Here is an 18,889-nt window from a genome sequence, read left to right on the forward strand (position 1 = left end):
CTGCTTTAATGGGGGAAAGTCTGAGCTCAGTGTTCAGACCCTGTCGTCCTCACCTTGAGCTGCACCAGATCGGTCCACTGAGCTTTGCTCGTATGTCAGTGTCTCCATCAGCCAAGGCAACAAATCCTCAAAGCATGATTCTCCCATGCCCTTCACCATGGCTCCCAGTGCCTTTGCAGACACTGTACGCACCTAAGAGGCAAGAGAAACAAGAGATTGGCCAGATACTCTATCAAAGTTACTAAGGCTGAGATACGCCAGCCTGATTACATTTCTACAGAAGATGAGGTCAAAGCCCAACATCATGGACTGAAAGACTAACTGTATTCATATGAAAAGACTTACTTCAGGTACAGGATCCAGCAGGGATGCCTTCAGTCCAGGAGTCACACTGGGTAGGTAAGGAGCCAGATCCTGAAACAAACAGCCCAAAGAATAAGAACTAGATTCAAAATCCAGCAAGAAACCTAAATCATCTTTATGTAAAGGGCATCCCTTATTATTAGGGATCATTCTTAACATTCTTAGAGTTTTAATCAGTTCCTTTTAAAATCCTGCAAATGATTGCACATTTAATTGCTCTTTAAGTACAAGAAACAACACAAAGTCCAAACCGTTCAAAACCTTTTTGATGCTTGCTTACAACCCAGCACTTTGCACCTAAGGAAAATCCAACACTCTTGGCATTTACACAGGGTTTAAATACAGAGATTATCAGCACAAACATTAAACACTGTTCTGCAGCCTATGGTGAAGTTCTACAAATACTTTTTAAACAAACCCAGGATCCATTTGTAAGCAACTGATCTTTGTTTCACCTGTAGTGGTTTTGCTTGTTTATTTGTTATTTTGTTTACAGTAAAAATCAAGACTTTTTTACAGGGATAAATCTGGTAATACTTAAATGAGCAGAGTACAAAGCCAACAGTCTCAAGCACCTCAGAATTTTCACTGTACTTATAGCCACTTTCCGTTCATTTACATTTATTTAATTAAAGAAGCTGCTTGGATTGTACTCCTGTCTATCTTAAGTGCTTTCCTGTTATCTTCTACCTGGTAAACACAGCACATGGAGAGCTTTTTTGGTACTGTACCTTCTGATCAGTCAAGGAGTACATGTTCCCAATTATCTGCGCAGCCATTTTCCTGGTGTCTGTGGAACGATCTTGAAAAGCTCTCTGAACAATTGGCATAATAAGTGCCAAGGATGGAGCATCAATGAAATGGACAAATTTAGTATCCAGTAGAGTCTGCAGACATTTTTGGGTCTTCCTGGAGGGGTCAGTGAGAGCATCCAACAAAACTGGAGCAATTGCTGAATGTTTTTTAAAGGGAGAGAAAATAATTTAGTTGTACGTAAACCAAAAATGCACATAAGAGTGAGATGGTGTTCTCTCACAGGTTGTCTTACATCCTTTGAAGTTATTTAGAAGCACAGGAACAGAGAAAACCCTATCAGTGTTAAATGACAAACCAGAAGGGAGTATTTGAAAAGCTTTAAAGCTGACAGCTGTTGTGAAGCTTTCATGCTATACTGTTCTAGGAGCAGTTTCATTTCTGTAGAGGTTCAGATTTAATCCCAAACGTAACGAAGATAACACTTGCTATTATAAACTGTGGTCATGTCAGGACTGCTGTTTGCCATGAGAGATACAGACAGTTCTTACCAAGGATCTCTGGATTCCTGATGACGGACCCAATCTGCCTGAGAGCTTGCTGACCTGCATTCTGCACCTTCACGTGGGAATCTGTGAGCACTTCAGTAAGTTTTGGCACAATATTGGGTAAGCAGGAGGAGAGCTGTTTGGGAGCACAGTATGCCATAGCTCCCAGCAGTTCCACTGACCCTGTGCAAGAAATATGCAAAAAGAAAGGGGAAAAAAAAATAAATAAATCACAAAGTAATACAAAGCATTAAGAAGAGATGCAAGCAGATGATTACATACATGTCAAATTTAAATATACAAGTGGTCTGACCAGTCAGAAAACACACACAATGGCTGAAATGCACTAAGACACTCCGTGCCACCTGAAAATAAAAAAATATTATCTGCTTTTGTACTAAGGAAGTTGTGGATAGGAAAGAAACATCCACTTTTTGAAACACTTCTGGAGAGATGAGGGATAAAAAGTGCTTCTTGTATCTCCTAGGGGAAGAAGAATTTGCTCAAATGTGTCAGGAAACTGGTTTTTATTTCTAAAGCTACAAGTTTCCAGTCCCCTTATGAGACAATAAACTATCAAAATCATCATTAAGGAGGAAAGAACAAGCAAGGAGAATGACAGCAAAAGGAAGTCTAAGCTACTCTCAGTCGCATCTGTCAGATATTGGTCCATACCAGCTTTGGTTCTCCAAGATTCCTCTTCTAGTGCAGCAAGAAGCGATGGCAAAACCAGCTTCACTCCATGAGTACTCAAGTTGCTCATCACTGCTTTGGCACAGTCATCTGCAGCCTTCAAGGAGAAGAGAACACTTATAAGGTTTGTCACATCACATGTTTTCCTTTCTCCCTCAAAGAGCAATGGGAACAAAGCCTTCATGTAACCAGTGTCTAAGGAAGCTGCCCTTGTTCAGTCTGTGGAAGAGAAGGCTGTGGGGAGACCTCATTAAGACCTTCCAATGGTTACAGGGAGATTATAAACAGGAGGGAAATCAACTTTTTACAAAGGTAGATAGTGATAGGACAAAGAGGGAATGGTTTTAAAATAAAGGAAGGAAGATTCAGATTAGATGTCAGGGGAAAGTTTTTCACTGAGGAACTGGAACAGGCTGCCCAGATGGGCTGCGGATGCCTCTGGAGGCATTAAAGGCCAGGTTGGATGGGCAATGCTGGGCAAGTATCCTGCTCTAGTATCTGATCTAGCAGTTAGCAACCCTGCCTGTGGCACAGGGTGATGATTTTTGAGGTCCCTTCCAACCCAAGCCATTCTATGATTCTAATGGCCATTGAAATAAGATGTTTTTCATTATTAAGATTGAGTTATATTAGTGGTGTTTCAAGGCAAATGTCACTTTCTCAATTTGTCCATTATAAGCAGTATTCCTATCCTCAATTTCTGCTTTCTCCTAACACTGCATATTCTCAAAATTTGAAGTCTTACCTCTCGCACATACTGGTTCCCATCTCCAAAACAAAGCAACAAGTGAGGTAGCACATGAACCACATAGGGCTCAAAGAGCTTTCCAAGCATGCTGCAGAGCATCTCAAAGGCAAACAGAGCCCCTAAATCAAGAGAAAAGATAGTCAGAAGACAACATTTGATTTAAAGGGGATGGGATGGAATATTTACATATTTACATTATGCATCTGTCTTTCAAGAGGCAGAAGCCCACCTTGCAACACCTGTCTTTGAAAACAGGAGGGATGGGTGCAAGCATATTGTCTAGGACCAGTTAACCTCCCACCGTAATGTAAGCAGACCGATTTTAGGATGCCAGACACAATCAGTGGCATCATGACAGACAATCCCCATTTCTTATTTTGCAAACTTTTGTAAACTAAATACAGAAAAAACAAATACATGGGGTCGGGTCAATACAGTCACAGTGGTAGAAGAAATAAGAGAAACACGAAGCACTCAGAATAAGAAGCTCTTGTTCCTTACCCTCCCGCCGCCGGAAGTTCTTCTTGTCTTGGATAGCGTCAGTCAGTGTGGTCATCATCTCCTGCTGCTTGAGAGAAAGGATGCCGAGGCCTTTCACCAGGCCTGCCAGTCCATAAGCGGCACCTTTACGCTCGGCGTATTTATCAGATTCTAAAAGCAGCTGCATTAGCTTCTGTATCATCCCTCCTGCGTCCTCCTTAATTGCAGGCACCAGTGGTGGAAGACAGCTTGCCACCGACTCCTGAACCTGTAAAATTCAAAATATCAGATCACAAGATGTTCGTAACTAACATAACTTCCTCTTGGACTGCATCTACAGTGAGAACTTCCTGTCACTAGAGCCATTTTTCATCTCTCCGACATCACAGTGTTAACCTGCCTCTACATGCAATGTGGGAACTCCAAGAAAGCACCCACCTGCTGAGATGGTGTGGACAAAGCTGCAATCAGTTTGCCAACAATTGGTTTCACTTTAGGGTCACTTTTGTCCAGATGTTTTGCCAGTGAGCCCATCAGAATGACCACACTCTGCCTGACAGCATCATAACTGGCATCATTAGGAGCATTTTTCAGGAATTCTTCGAACACTGGCAAGAGAGAGTTAACATTGTCCTGAAAAACAAAACCACAGAACTTGCCACTAGAGTCCCCTCAGAATGAGATTTGCTATGCTCAGTGGACTTGTTTGTTCTTCTCTGAGCCAATAAAACAAACAATCAGACAGTATTTACAGTTCATTTAATATGTCACATCACATAAAATCTTGAGCCATTCTGACAGACAACAAATATTTCCTGCTAGAGACAAGTTAGCTCTTAAAAAATCAGATCCCCAAACCCATCAGCACAATGTTCTGCCAGAAGTAACGCAAGTTTCCAGGCAAGCTGCTAGCCTAAACATCAGAGCCTGCTCTTTTGTTTGCTCTATTTCCAAAGAAAGAAAGAAAGAAAGAAAGAAAGGTAAAGCAAACCTCTCACTACTTTTTTAAGAAACAGAGGGGAAGACCAAATATTACTAAAGCACTCCACTGGTCTTCACCTGTAAGGAGAAGTCATAAAGGCAGCTGTAAGACACGAGTGAAAAAAGGGCAAACACTGAGGTACAGGAATGTAGAGCACTGTCCAAAAGAGGTGGCTGGCACATATAAAGAAACCACATGCCAAACAATTTACATTCCCTAAACCTCCCTCATTTAACACTTTGCTGGAGAAGAGCTGACAGTCAGGATGGAGATCACTTTCAGTTCCCTGAAAGGCTTCAGTTGTTCTGCAGTTTCATTAAGCCAACCAACAGCAAGCTTTCAAGTTTTGCTTCCCAGGAGACCTGAAAGGGAAATCTCACCTTCCCAGAATTAAAAGATCTGTGATATGATTTCACTTCTTTTACTCTAGTTATATGCCATATTAACTCCTGTTAATTCAAGCCTATTTATTTTTACAGCAATGACCAAGAAGAATAACAGCCTTAGTCAACACTAGTCGCTACAGAACGTTGTTGAACACAAAGAAGTCCATGCTATACGAAAGGTTCAGATGTTACAAGTAACAACATACTCCCAGAAAAAAAAAAAAGGTTACGTATAGGCTTCAGTACAGTATTTACATTTTCGTTCCAACTGTTCCCACTGATAGAGAAAGAAGTGTTCAAACTTACTTTGCCATGAGTGTTGAGTGTCGAAAGAGCTGCATCTAACATGCATTTCCTGACTTCAGGATTGCGATCATTCAGAGCATCTGGCACAAAAAACTGAAAGAGTGGCTTCACCTGAGAACTGTCCAGATGCTCTGAGAGCTTGTTAAGGGCCAAAGCAATGCCACACCTGTAAAGATGTTGAGTTGTGTGAGCTTACTGACCTTCCAAAACCTTTGCTTGAGGTCACAATCACTCTTGCTGTCAGCAATTCATTACAGAAATTAAGAGAGAGACGGTATGAAATCAAAAGGTTTCAGTGTCCAAGCAACACGCGTTTTGTTTCATAACTCCATGCTGCAGGTTCCCGAAAGAACAACAACCCTTCAGCCACATAATGGCTATTATGCTGATTTAGCATTACAAATACTTGGGCCAACACGTAGACAAATGTTAGGATCACTTCATCTACTGCTGAAGTACAGCAGCTGTACAGCAGCATACATCAGCAGTAAAGAAGAGATTAATTTAAGAGAGCAAACAAGATGTGCTGCAATTACATCTGTATAGGGCACAGAAGTAGACAAAAAGTAATTACACAAACTGGATATTTGTTCAGTTCATTAAGGCTATCACTGATGCTTGCTACTCTTGAAACAATCAATTGCCCATACAGAGGTGAGAATCCAGTAAGGTAAGTCAGATTCAGAGAGACTGATAGGGCAGGTGTGCCCTTACCAAAAGGACACAGAGAAGCTAGCATCCAATATTTCGATGGAACTTAGAGCACCTCAATTTGGTGTGCACAGCCTGCTTCAGAGGCACAAACATTCTTTACCAGAAGGAACTATGAAAACAGCAAGTTAATAAACCTGCATTTTGCTCCTTGAACTTTCCTGTATTTATAGATCACCTGACTGTATAAATACAAATCTGGAACATTGCATCTGAATGGACAGGAAGTGCTGAGAGAAATCTGAAGATAACTGTACCTTGCTTCCCACTGGTCAGGTGGTGATTCAGATATCACTCGTCCCAAGGCATCCAAAACTGGAGGTGGCCTCTGCAAGGAGGAAAATTTCATCAGAACGCCTTTTTCAAGGACACATACACAGAGGATGCTGCAAAGCATACTTGCTATGCCATTTTAAAAATAACTGCAGAGATATGATACCATGAGAAAAGCAAAGCAGAGAGCTAGCTCTGCATCAAGAGCAGCCCTCGTGGCTCTATGCCACAGTCATCTTCTATCACCTAAATCATATCATCCAACTGTGCAATGCTGCCATTGCTTGCTGGTAACTTGAGGATAGATACATTAAAGTTCATCACAAACTCAAACACAGCAACAGAAAGCTTCACATATCCTCTGGCAGACCAAGGGAAAAATGATTATTAAAACATAAAAAATAGAGCACAAGCTTGGGCCTGTCAACCCTTTGGGACAAGCAGACTTACATAGAGCTTCTCCTGGTAAATTTCTGTAAGTTTATTCATAACCTCTGCTGCCTGGTTTTGATACTGAGCCACAGCTTTGGAAAGAGCTTCGGCACCTGCTTGTCGCACTGCCTCTTCATGGTAGATGACATCTTTGATCAGCAGAGAACAGAGGTCAGGCTGCACTTCCAGACCCATGGACTCCCACAACCTGCAGCAACACAGAGGCGATGAATCACCTTTCAGCTAGTGAAACCACTGCTACATGCAGTATAAGGCTGACCCAGAGCTGCCCTCCGCCTTTGGGAGGCAAACTCCTTGCCTGGGAAGCTTCACAAGGAGAGAGATTTAACCAGCCACAAAAAACTCTCACCTCTCCGCCAGTTTCTGAATCTCATCTTCCACATCAAACTTCACTACCCAAAGGCGACGCAACAGATTTAAGCCATTCTTTTCATCACTGTCTGGGGTTGGAAGAACCATCTGTAGCTCCATCAGTCCCTGAAGTAATTTACAGGAGAATCAGCGTAAATATCTGATTTTAGAAACAGATGCTTTGAAACACTTAAAGCTTTTGCCAAGTCAAGCTCTTTTTACTCAGAAGTGTCAGAATTCACGTCCACACGTGCAGCACACTGCCAGTGCTGATCAAAGACATTCCATTGAGAATAGCTGAGATTATACAATTTAAGAACAGTGCTCCATTTTCAATGCGCAGAGGCACAAGTAGGCACTAGGTTGTGCTCTGGTGACTACGGTCTTTTCTGCTTCTAAGTACAGAGAAACTACTTCAGGAGAGCTGAGCAGAACTTTGTTTTACGGCAAAGCAAAAAAAGAGTACACTTGGGTTTTATATTGTTATCTTCTTTGAACTGACTGAGCCTGAAGCTTTCCAAAAACACCAGGCCCAATACAGAAAAAGCAATTTTTTTACTTCCTCCTTCTACGACTAAACTCTATGCAGTTCAAAATAGAGAATGTTAAGCTGTTGTAACAGTGCTATTAACAAAATAAAGGTGTGAACAGACCCAGAGTAAATCTCGTTCAAGGAGCACTGCTAAGACAATTACTGCTCCATAGCTACTGCCTCCTCCAGCAGACACATTGCCCACTGGCCTTCAGCACAGCTGAAACCTCTCCAACAGAGCTGGAGCAGACTCATTTCCCAAAATTCAACGAATTCAGTGTGACCACGAATGCTTTCCACCTACCCTGAGAGCTGCATCTCGAACATTCATGCATGGAGACTGCAGGGCCTGAAGTAACACATCAATCTCCTCTTGTTCTGCATAGGCACAGCCTTCCTCTCCACTGCTACTTGTGCACACGGAGGTCAGTGCATTGGAAGCCAAGACCTGCAATGTCATGAGTAGGTATTAGAGATTCCACCACCACCCTCTTTTCAATTCATCAAAGCATGCACAGGATGGGATGAGAGTTTTATCACAAGAGAAGAAATTCTGAAAGAACAGTGACAAGGCTTCAGAATGACAACAAGAACTGAAGAGTTGAATCCAATCCTTGGCCTTTTTGTCACTACTGGTCTTCCCATCCCTAGAATAAACTTTACTGCTGGTCACTTGGGGGAGTAACTACTGATTGTCTTTGACTGAGCAAAGCCTTAGAGGAGAAATAAAACAACACCTGTGGAAAACTGAAGAATGCATTTGATGCATAAAACCTACAGGAAAAAAAAAATTACAAATATTTTATTCCAAGAAAAATGCTGTAAACACAGGAGATGAAGAATATATATATCAACTACCATCCTCAGACTTTTTAATCAGGTGGATATATTTCCTTTGGTTAGATGCTTATGTAACTGAGGCAGAACTCCTGGGGACTCACCTGTAACCGTGGAGAGCCCGTTGCTATCACTCGGGTCAGCAGGAGCAGCATTTCCCTTCGGGGCAGCAACTCTGGGCCATTCTGAAAGAGGAGGTGGGAAGAAAAAGCCTTATATCTTGTGACTCCAGAGCACTTCACCCACATATGGAACTCCTTTTTTAAGAACCATCATAAAAAAAAAACAGGTTGATGCACACAGCCAGAAATCAAACAATCTCACTTTGTTAACTGACAGCTCTCACTTACCTCATCCACCAGCAAAGCCTGGCCGTTTGTTGATGATCTCAGCTGAGCATGAACTGTAAGGATCTGCAGAATCTTGACCAGGAATTCCTCCTTATCTTCACTGTCATGGGATGTCTCAGTCATAACAGTCTTTAGGAGAGGAAAGACTAAAGAAAATGCTGGAGCTGATAATGGAGCAGCACCTGCAAAAAGGAGAAACAATCCTGTAAGCAGAGCTGTTCAACGTTATTTCAAAATACTGACTGATATCAACCTCCATGCCTGGAGATTTCAAGGCCAGATTGGACCGCGTTCTGGCAGCCTGATGTAATGGTTGGCAACCCTGTCCATGGCACTGGGGTTGGAACTAAATGACCTTTAAGGCTCCTTCTAACCTAAATCATTGTAAGATTCTATGAAAATGTGCACTTTAGTAGATTCGAACACATATGGCCATCTTCAACCTCCTGTACTACGTAGATAGACATGCAAAACTTTGGTTTTGTCTGTCTTAGATGCACTTGGAGGAGGAGGCAACAAAATTAAATCCACCAAGATTGAAACTGAAAATCTAGCATTTAAATTACACTGTTTGAATGTGCACTCTCTGAGAATTCAGATGAATTCAACTAAATTTAAAAAAAAAAGTCAATTTTATTCTGACCAAGAGAATCCACACAGGGATCCGACACAATTTAACTAACTCAGTGCTAAAGTTGCTTTGTCACAAAATAACAGCTCATTTGCCAGCCCCATTCCCTTCAAACACTTCCTACAAACCCAGCTAACCTGTTCCTCCAGCCTTCACTCGGATTCCTGAGAATGAGGCTTCTCTAATGCTGGTACAAGGCTCAAATTCTCTTCTCCTTGGAAAAAATTAAAACTTTGGATTCCTGTTGTTACAGACTTTGATCCTTCCTTCTCACGGGGAGTTGGCTATTGGGCATAACGAATGCTAATCCCAATAATCCAGTTAGTTCAAAGCAAAAAAGTCTAAGGAAAATCTAAATACCGCATTACAGAAGAACGAATAATTCTTCCTGGTTTCAGATAAGCTCTCAACATCTCTCACCATCTGGATACACGTACAGTTCATTATCAAATACATTCTTGAACACATACCTCTGTGATTCTGCTGGAGAAATTATTTATATATATATATATATTGCTAAAACTAAAGCAGTGGATATCTAGAGAAAAGGGGTTTTTCAACATCCTATCTGTGCTGTCAGAGCATGTCACATTATGAATTTCTAAGATGCAGATGAAGAGCACTGCAGATACAACACTGCAGTATTAGTCAGCTTATGTAGGGCATGGATACTGCAAAAGTAGTTCAAGGGAGAAATTTTCAATACCAAACACACTGTGAGCTTTCAACTACTTAACATGAATATTTGAGATTAAAAAAAAAACAACCCTCAGATGAGGGATTTTTACTTGCTTTTTTTTTTTTTTCCCCTCCAATTATTGGCCAGATTTTTTGGCTTAAGCAACAGTCCCACTACATGCAGCAGGCAGGAGAAGGCTTTATCTGAGAAGATAAGTGTTCTCTTAACACATAATAGCTGTTTCTGATCAATATGAAATGGCTTTGAATTGTATCTTGTCATGCCAGCAATGAATGATATTTCTTTCCATCAACATTACAAAGACAGTTGGTTTCTCTGAGGACTGTTGGTAACCAAAGAAACTAACCCCTACTGAACAGCATTGTAAGACTGCACTCAGAAGTGTTTTAAGAACTTTCAGGAATATTATTTGCAAATAGAATTTGAGTTGTCCAACAAAGTATTAGCAAACCTACTTGCTTTCTCCTCCAGAGGAAGGAAAATGAATAGAAACAAGAAAATCAGACAGTAAACACCAGGAAATACACACAGAAGGAGGAACATTGAAAATACTTGTGCTACTTTCTGGAAATAAGCAAGCAAACAGATTCAAATGTTAATGAATCTGCACTTACTATGGAAATAAACATCACAGCAGAGACACTGAATTATCAGCAAAATGCTTAACACTGAAGTGGTGCTCAGCATGGTCAACTGCCACTACCCAGCAGTGAGGATTATCTGTGCCACAGTCACACAGCTGCAGAGCTGACAACAGAACTGTAAGGGGATGACTGAACTCCTGGGGTAAGGAGGCAAATGGAATCCTAAATTTCCTTAAAATGTTATAAATTGCCTACCAGAGCAGTTTCTGACTAAGCTTGAAAGCAATCAGCTCCAAAGCATGGATTTATCACCTTATCATTACACCATATTTATAAAGACAGGCTAAGCCATCCCTTCCTCCAAAACAAGACTTACCCACCCTTTTTGCACTATTGCCTATTTCTGTGTAGTGATACAAGTATTTACACATCTCATCAGGAAGCAAATTCTGGAATGGATCTGGATTTGAACTAACCACGTGACCAAAAACGAGCAAACAAACAGCTTCTTTTTAACTCACATCACTATACTTGCACTGTAAAAACATTGGTGCTTGCCCTCATGTTACAAGAGAGGAAGGAACTCTTTCTTCTGCAACCATGCCAGAATAAAATATTCATGAACTGCAGTAGTACACAGCAAAGAAGCAGAGGCCACAGGCACTTCACTGCTGAGATCACAGATAACAAGCAATTATTTTCATCTTTCCACTTAGTCTCACTAAATCACTTACACCAAGTGGTGTTGAAATGCAAGAACTCTTCAGCAAAGATGAGTTTTAATTTCACTGCTATTATTTCTGTCTGAATCATTTATAGAAAAAGTTATTTCACTTCTACACTTGATGTTCTTATAACATCATTTTTACTCCTGACACCAGAAAAAGAGGAAGGCACAGTTTCTCATGTCTACTAATAGACTTAATCCAATTTAAAAGGACAAAATAAAATGGCACTCTCCCCTATTAAATATATAACCACCCAAACTTAAACAGTTCACCGAGATATTGTGGAGAGGAAAGATCTACAGTATTTTTTACCTGCCTCTCCTTTGCCAGTTCGACTAGGAATGGTGTGGGCATGCAGCAAGCTAACTACTCTGCTGAGAGCAGTAGGAAGCTCTTCTTGACACCACGATTCATCCAATTCACATTCTGGCTTCATCAGGCGCAGGGTCACATGGCTCACTAAAGTACCTGGAATGAAAGAACAAAAAAGATCCATGAGAGGACTAAAACCAAACATTTCTTGAGAAAAAAAATCCTGAGGAAAACAGACTGAAGAACTCCAACAAATCTCTGGGAAACAGCCCAGGCTGCAGAAGAGGTGCTGAGAAGGAAGCACAGCCCCGAGGATAACAGGGGACATCTTCCTTCACAGCAGTTACATTTACTGCTGGATGAACACTACTGTGTGTTCCCTCTAACCAGAAGCAAATCCTTTTGGCTTTGCAACAGCAGTCAAGAAATTTCAGTGCTTCCAAACTTCTCCAAGGATGGGTCAGCCCAAAGGTGTGAAAGTAGCCCTGCATGCACTGACTTACATCTTGCAGAGAAGGCAGCAACTGTAACAGACATCAGAGCACTGGATTCAGAAGACACCATAAGTAACTGAGCAGCTTATATCCCACTGAAATTTTTAGCCTTTGCCACTTTGCCAGCACCGTTATCATCACCCATAGCTGTTGATTCCAAGTCAGCATCGCCTGTCCTGTCCTCAGGGCTATCACAGCTATGCTCACAACTTCCAAGCTCTCCAGAAGAGCCACAATCCCAGTGTGATCAGCTGCACCCTGCGTGGACAACTTGTCTTTCAACCAGAACCTATGTAGCAGTAGGATCACTGGGATGTTACAGTCACCTCCCCGTTGTTTTCTTTTCCCCTGGTACTTGGTAACACCACGTAAGAGTAAGGATTTTGAGTACCCTGCTATGAAAATAAGGTACCCCGCCCTTAAACAGCAACTGCAAATACTAACCAAAGGTTTTAAGTCGATCAGGCATGACACAGGAAGCTAAGGAAAGAAAAGGATCCTTAATTCTTGGAGCAGCCAAAGGCGATCTGAAAAGTGGCAAAAAGGAACCAACGAGACTGGGGATGTACTGAGTTAGACCAGGAGGTTTTCTCTTGATAACAGTGTCCAGCAGTCCCAAGGCTGTTTCCAGTTCATTATCAAGCTGTAAGGAAAACAATGTGGATGACTACCATAAATTACTCTGGTAGCTGCAGAGCTGGCAAAAAAACTGTCATCAACACTTACCTCCTTGAGTCGTTTTCTTATCTGAGATTCCTTTTCCAGCTGTGCCTGCATCAGCTCTTTCTGCTTGCTAGTCAGTTGCACCTCATCCTTTATCCCCTTCTTCTTCTTTATCTCCTGCAAAGAGTGCATCATGGACATCACCAACTGGGAACCCTTAACACTGTACCCTCACTGAGAAAGAGGAACAAGTTGGACACGTTATTTTTCACAATTTACTTTTAAAATGGTATGAAAATACTTTTCCAAGCATATCACTCTGAAGACACAAATGGAAATCAGGAGGTCAGCGATACTTCAGTGTTCTACTGGCAGCATAACATTAGCTCTTCCCAGCTTTCAATTGATCAAAAATTATTTTCTATCATCAGAGAGCTGTCTACTTCTTCTGACAGTGGGTGGACACAACATTCTCCCCAGGACAAAGAAGTCAATCTTTGAAAAAGGAATACTCCAATCAACCCTGTATGCTCCCTTCTTTTCATCAAATCCTTCCCCCAACACACACATTGCTCTGGCCAGACTGAACACAACTGCTGGCTGTCAACAAGACCAAAGCATCTATTTAACAACTCTTACTGAGACAGACATGCAAAATGCATTGAAGAAGAGATAAAACCAGGTACTACCAACAAGTAAGCACACTCATAAATCACCAGAATGAGCAGAAATTGATAGAAATAAGTTACAAGAGAAAAGAAATTCAAATAATCTTTCCCAACAGTGTAAACATGCCACAAGCCATGCAACAAAACAGATGAGATACCTGTTGTCACAATCATCACTAATGGCTTCCTGCTTTCCACCAACTCACCTCCTTCAGCTCCAGCTCAATGATTTGTTCCTTGAAGGAGTAAGCTTTATTCTCCCTCTTCATGTTAGCCTTTTTCATACTATCCTGTTGAGCACTGAGAAAAGAAGTTCAGAGATGAATCAGGACTGCTCTGAATTAAGATTCAAGCATAGAAATATAGGAACTCCTGTCCAGAAAAAGAGCAGCTGACAAATCCATTCGCCCACAAGCTAGATGCCAGAAGGAATCAATCTCCATGTTCACAGAGAAGGGAAATTATAAAAGTCCTACCTCTGTATTATAGACTTATCATACAGTTCTCCCTCCGGTGTCTTCATGATGGCAAATTCCTCTCGAGTAACCTGACACAGAGCTGGATTCTGCATTGCTGCTGAGATGGTGCTGATGAGCTGGGGGAGCACTCTACCAGGTGAGAGCAGAGAGAGAGATCCCACTGCATTCATAGATGACTACCAAGAAAACAAAGAGATAAAAACCATGTAACAAGTATTCTTTGACATTGTTTTAAGAGTATGTTCAGATGAAGCAGGCAATGTCATATTCCTTGATAGCAACATCCTTCAAGTTTTAATACCTCATCCAGTAGGTACCATTGATTTATTTAGAGTTCTACTTAGCACATTCTTCCACCTTAAATCCCAGTAGTTTTTACACTGGAGACCTTCTCTTTGGAACTCCCTTTTCCCTAACTCATAGGCAGACCTCCTTCCTTACAGGCCAGTTGGTACTTAACTCCACTAAAAGATTACTTTGTTCAAAAACACATCCTCATGCTAATGGTGGAAAAGCAGAAGTTCACCTGGTTGTCTGGAGCGTAGGCAGTGAGTCTGGGTAATATGTCATTCAGGTGTTTGGTAATAAAGTCTTTGGGATCTATCTTCATCTTGACAAGGAGGGCTGGCCAAAGACCTGGCTGTACTGCCACTAGCATGAAGAACAAGCAAATATAATAAATACAAAGCAGATTGCAAATACAACTGAACAAAAAGGCAGGATTAAAAACGAAACAAAACAAGGTATATCACCCACGACAGCGATCTTATCCCTTCACTTACCCAGAGATGGATGATGGCTCACCAGCAGCATCTCCAGAGCCAGCTTTTCTGTCTCAATGGAATCCACATCCAGCCCAGCTACACTTGAGATGACACACAGTGCCTCATGAAGGACACGGGGAGGAATATAAGTCTTTCCTTGCTCCGACAGCTCGCCCGACTCCATCACCAGGACCTCCTGAGGCATAACCTAGCAGACAATTCATCATTAACATCACAGCAAACCTTCCTGAGCAAACTTTCCTAGAGTGAAACCATACATAACATCAAAATTTAGCTCATTCTGAAAATGCAATCCTTCAGTTTTCAAAGAAAAGAAAGGATAACAGTGGAAGGAAGCAAAGCAAAGAGCTGACAGTGATGGAAGGAATAAGAATGGAGACTATCCTAGATTTGGCATACTGGAGTAAAATAGAACTAAAACTAGTACTTTTAGCAAACAGGACTTTGGAAAAGGTTGAACAGTTGGCTAGAATATGTTCAAATTCTGCTGTCTACTTGTACTCAGTATCCTTCAAAAACACTTTATTCAAGCAGTATCTGTAACACAAGACTTCATTAAGTCTAGTCACAGAATGGCCAGGGTTGGAAGGGACCTCAAGGATCACGAATCTCCAAACCCCCTGCCAAAGGCAGGGCCACCAACCTCCCCATTTCAGAGCAGCCCAGGCTGCCCAGGGCTCCATCCAAGTTGACCTTGTACATCTCCAGGGATGGGGCATCCACAACCTCTCTGGGCAGCTGTTCCAGCACCTCACCACTCTCATAGTAAAGAACTTCCCCCTGACATCCAACCTAAATCTTCCCTCCCTCCCTCAACTTAAATTTTTAGTACCTAATTAATGCAACTTAGTCTATTTAGCAAGGTGCAAGGTGTGCTACCTTGTTCAGTGGTATCACACAATGTTTTTCTTTTTCTTTTCTTTTCTTTTCTTTTTTTTTTTTTTTAAACAAAGCTGGAACTGAACCATTTTCCTAGCACGTTGTATTTCAATGCTAACAGCAAACCTAGGGTAGAGAGCTGACCAGCAGCAGCATACAAACAGCTAAGAAGGAATGAGGCTTCTTGACTACTCACCTTATGAGAGCTGAGAACCACTTTTAGCTCCTCTAAGAGGCCGTAGGCCAGTTTGTACCCTCCCAGAGAGGACAAAAGCTTCCTAACTGTCTGATGGGCCTGCCTTCGAACATGCCAGGTCCGACTCAGCAGCACTGCAACAAGGGCACGGTGATACTGCCTGAAAACGGAGCAACAAACAGGTCTAGCAATAGGACACAGAAGCACCAAGCATTCAGCATTCCGTGCAAAGTCCCAGGCCCTCCCTCTCCACCACCTGCATTAACTTCCAGGAATCAGACACAGATCAGTAGCAGTAAGTGCACTCTACATACTGGATTTTACTCTCAGGGAGCCGCTGCACATGGTCCAGGAGGAGGCGCTCGGTCAGCTGCAGCACAGTGCACATGGCTGGGGAACAAACAAACATTTAAAACAGTAAGTCATGTCATAAGGAAGCAGATTTATTTTTTTTTAGCCTGAGAATGAACAAACAGCAAGCAGGACACATTCAGGTAACTGTCCAAAATGAGCCTCTACATAAGCCTTTCTCAGTGAAGCTAGAGATAAGTCCAGCTCAGATCTGACAAGACCAGAAACAGAATTGTGAGCTAACAGAAATGCAGTTGGCTTCATTCCTGCAGAATTTCACTGACCAGTGAGTGTCTACTTTTGTGTAAATAACAGAGCAAACCAAATAATAACCATCCTGTTCACTGCGTCAGTACTGTTAATTCCTGAGCACTACTGCAACACCTTCAGTGACAATAAAATGTGTAATGAACTCATACAAAAGTGCATAATGCTATGTGAACTGTAGCCTTGGTATTTGATCTCATACCATCAATTGAGCTTCCACTATCATTAGCCCTTTGGTTTGTATATCAATATTCAATCATATCATAAGAGAAGGAACAGAAAGCCCTGGAATACAGGGTAGGTTATAATGCATACTAAGTAAGGCACAGGTGACTTTCTACATTCAAGGCATCAAGTAGCTCAGGATGTTCAACGCATTAGCTGGATATTTCTGCTCACTGTTAACCAATAACAAATCATGACAGTGCTTACTCCCACAATAACAGCTTCAATTTTTGGAGCTAACATGGTAAAGGAGCGACACAAAAGTTTCTAAGGCTTAGAGAAGAGCTAACTACAACAGTAGCTCTCCTAAGTACCCGCTCATAGAATTAAACAGTAGCTGGATACATAATATCTGACAATTTACCTTCCTCTGAAGCAGACTGCAGGAACTTCTCAGAGGTAAAAACTTGTTTTTTCTCATCCAGGATCAGCTGCCAGAAGCCACTCAGCTTAGACTCTGGTAGGAAAGAACAGATGTCTATTAAGGGCTTACCAAACAAGTAAGAGCTTACCAGAGGACACAAAATACAGTTGTTTTTTTCTCCTGACATTACTGAAGCTATTTCTAGCTTCACTTGCCTTCAGCTTAAAGCTTCTCATTTCTCATTCAGAACTATAAACAGTCTAAAAAACATCTGCTGAAAAAAAATAGATATTTCTCTACAGCATGCCTGTGAAATATAAAATCTGCTGCACCTTAACCTTTCATATGATTAGCCTCTCTAAAAAAGAAAAGGAGGAAGTTGATGTCTATCGTTCAATACACAGAACACATCTGGATTTTATATCCTGGCAGATGTATGAATTCAGACAGTTCTTGTAATATGCTCAGATCTGGTCCTGCTGTTTTCCAAAGATAGTTTGTACAAAATGGCAAGCAAGTAACACTTGCAAAGCTTCATTCGTGTCCCAGCATGTAAGATCTGTGTGAATTTTCTGTCAGAAAGAGAAATGCTGCCCCAAGTGAATGGATGCTGCAATTTGCAAGGCTGCAGACATTCACCACTGACATCACCAGGAGATCAGAACACAGCCTTCCCTGGTTTAGCAAAGGCAGTGATTCTCCATGCAGAAGCAATGCACCAATTAAGGAATGGTATTTCATGCACGCAGTCAAAAAAACAAAGTTATTCCTCAGAAGCTGCTCATATTGGATTCTGCAAGATGTTCTGTCATCTTACCAGTTTGTCCCTCAATGACAGACATCCTGCAGATCAGCAAAGCTGCAGCAACCCCTTCCGTTACCATGGGAATCTGAGTACTTTGAGATGCTGCTTTTTCTACTGTCTGGATCAGCAGGGGTAGCAAGTCCATGGCCTGTAACAACGTGTCACCTGGGGAGACAGAACAAGACAAACTGCAAAACACGGTCCTTCACGTTACCAAAGACACCAATGGTTCTTCTGTTGCAAGATGCAAGAAGCAAACCACACACTGACAGAGAATCTCCCAGGGTATCTGCCCATCACTGACTGAATTAGACTGCGACCGTCCAGGTGAGAACGACTTCAGCCCTTCTGTCACAGGTAAAATGGTCTCATCCCAACACAATTTCTATTCACAGGGTGAAAATGGCAATTCAGTGATATAAAAGGAAATAGTTCATACTATGGGAAGTCTGACTTTGAAGACTACATTTCTCTAAGAGAACAAAAGTAAATTCCTGGCAAGCTACAACCATCTGTTGCATCTCTAATGGTCACAAGCCAAGGAATCTCACTGATCTGCGACCCTCACTTCCCAGGGAACTGATCTAGTTGTTCCTGATGTTTCCAGGAGCAACTCTTCATATGATACTAAAAGAAAGAAAAAAGATGCTGCAATTTTGTACACTGGAGTATTTGCAGGTGACATTTTAGCCATAAGCTTGTCAGAGTTTACAAAGTCACCTACTTCAGAAGTCCAAAAGTTGGCTGCTTTTCTCTTAAGCCCACAGTCAAGAGAATTATTGACAGCTACAGCCTTACCTTTGAAAGAGGCCAGCATGCACTGCAGGTAGGCGTGCCTCACAGCTGAAGTAGAGGTCTTAAGGCCAATTGCTTTCTTCAGCCATTCCACCATCTTCTTAGGGACTTCAGTGGTGAAGCGAACACACCACAGAGCCAGGACAGAGACTGCATGAACCAACGTGCCTTCATGGACTAGGAAGTAACAGTGCCCA

The 18,889-nt window shown here is 41.8% G+C and overlaps 1 protein-coding gene across 2 annotated transcripts in view; it reads right to left on the reverse strand.

Annotated features, from left to right (window-relative positions):
- The window catches only part of GCN1 (GCN1 activator of EIF2AK4), a 40,805-nt gene that overhangs the window by 14,057 nt on the left and 7,859 nt on the right, over positions 1-18,889 (reverse strand). For both annotated transcript variants that reach the window (XM_042865344.1, XM_042865343.1), the window contains exons 14-40: positions 18,696-18,869; positions 17,910-18,062; positions 17,093-17,185; positions 16,200-16,275; positions 15,886-16,045; positions 14,808-14,997; positions 14,552-14,676; positions 14,023-14,201; positions 13,753-13,846; positions 12,942-13,055; positions 12,660-12,858; positions 11,722-11,877; positions 8,767-8,948; positions 8,521-8,601; positions 7,884-8,027; positions 7,046-7,173; positions 6,694-6,883; positions 6,228-6,298; positions 5,260-5,425; positions 4,024-4,218; positions 3,607-3,853; positions 3,103-3,224; positions 2,340-2,454; positions 1,668-1,847; positions 1,095-1,315; positions 346-414; positions 54-192 (exon numbers count right to left, since the gene is read on the reverse strand). In XM_042865344.1, the coding sequence (XP_042721278.1) occupies positions 54-192; positions 346-414; positions 1,095-1,315; positions 1,668-1,847; positions 2,340-2,454; positions 3,103-3,224; positions 3,607-3,853; positions 4,024-4,218; positions 5,260-5,425; positions 6,228-6,298; positions 6,694-6,883; positions 7,046-7,173; positions 7,884-8,027; positions 8,521-8,601; positions 8,767-8,948; positions 11,722-11,877; positions 12,660-12,858; positions 12,942-13,055; positions 13,753-13,846; positions 14,023-14,201; positions 14,552-14,676; positions 14,808-14,997; positions 15,886-16,045; positions 16,200-16,275; positions 17,093-17,185; positions 17,910-18,062; positions 18,696-18,869 (3,963 nt within the window). The remainder of the gene's footprint in view (positions 1-53; positions 193-345; positions 415-1,094; positions 1,316-1,667; positions 1,848-2,339; positions 2,455-3,102; positions 3,225-3,606; positions 3,854-4,023; positions 4,219-5,259; positions 5,426-6,227; positions 6,299-6,693; positions 6,884-7,045; positions 7,174-7,883; positions 8,028-8,520; positions 8,602-8,766; positions 8,949-11,721; positions 11,878-12,659; positions 12,859-12,941; positions 13,056-13,752; positions 13,847-14,022; positions 14,202-14,551; positions 14,677-14,807; positions 14,998-15,885; positions 16,046-16,199; positions 16,276-17,092; positions 17,186-17,909; positions 18,063-18,695; positions 18,870-18,889) is intronic.

This window comes from Lagopus leucura, unplaced genomic scaffold, assembly GCF_019238085.1.
Source record: "Lagopus leucura isolate 7727_CA_CO unplaced genomic scaffold, USGS_WTPT01 Super-Scaffold_806, whole genome shotgun sequence".
In the NCBI taxonomy this organism is placed as follows: domain Eukaryota; kingdom Metazoa; phylum Chordata; class Aves; order Galliformes; family Phasianidae; genus Lagopus; species Lagopus leucura.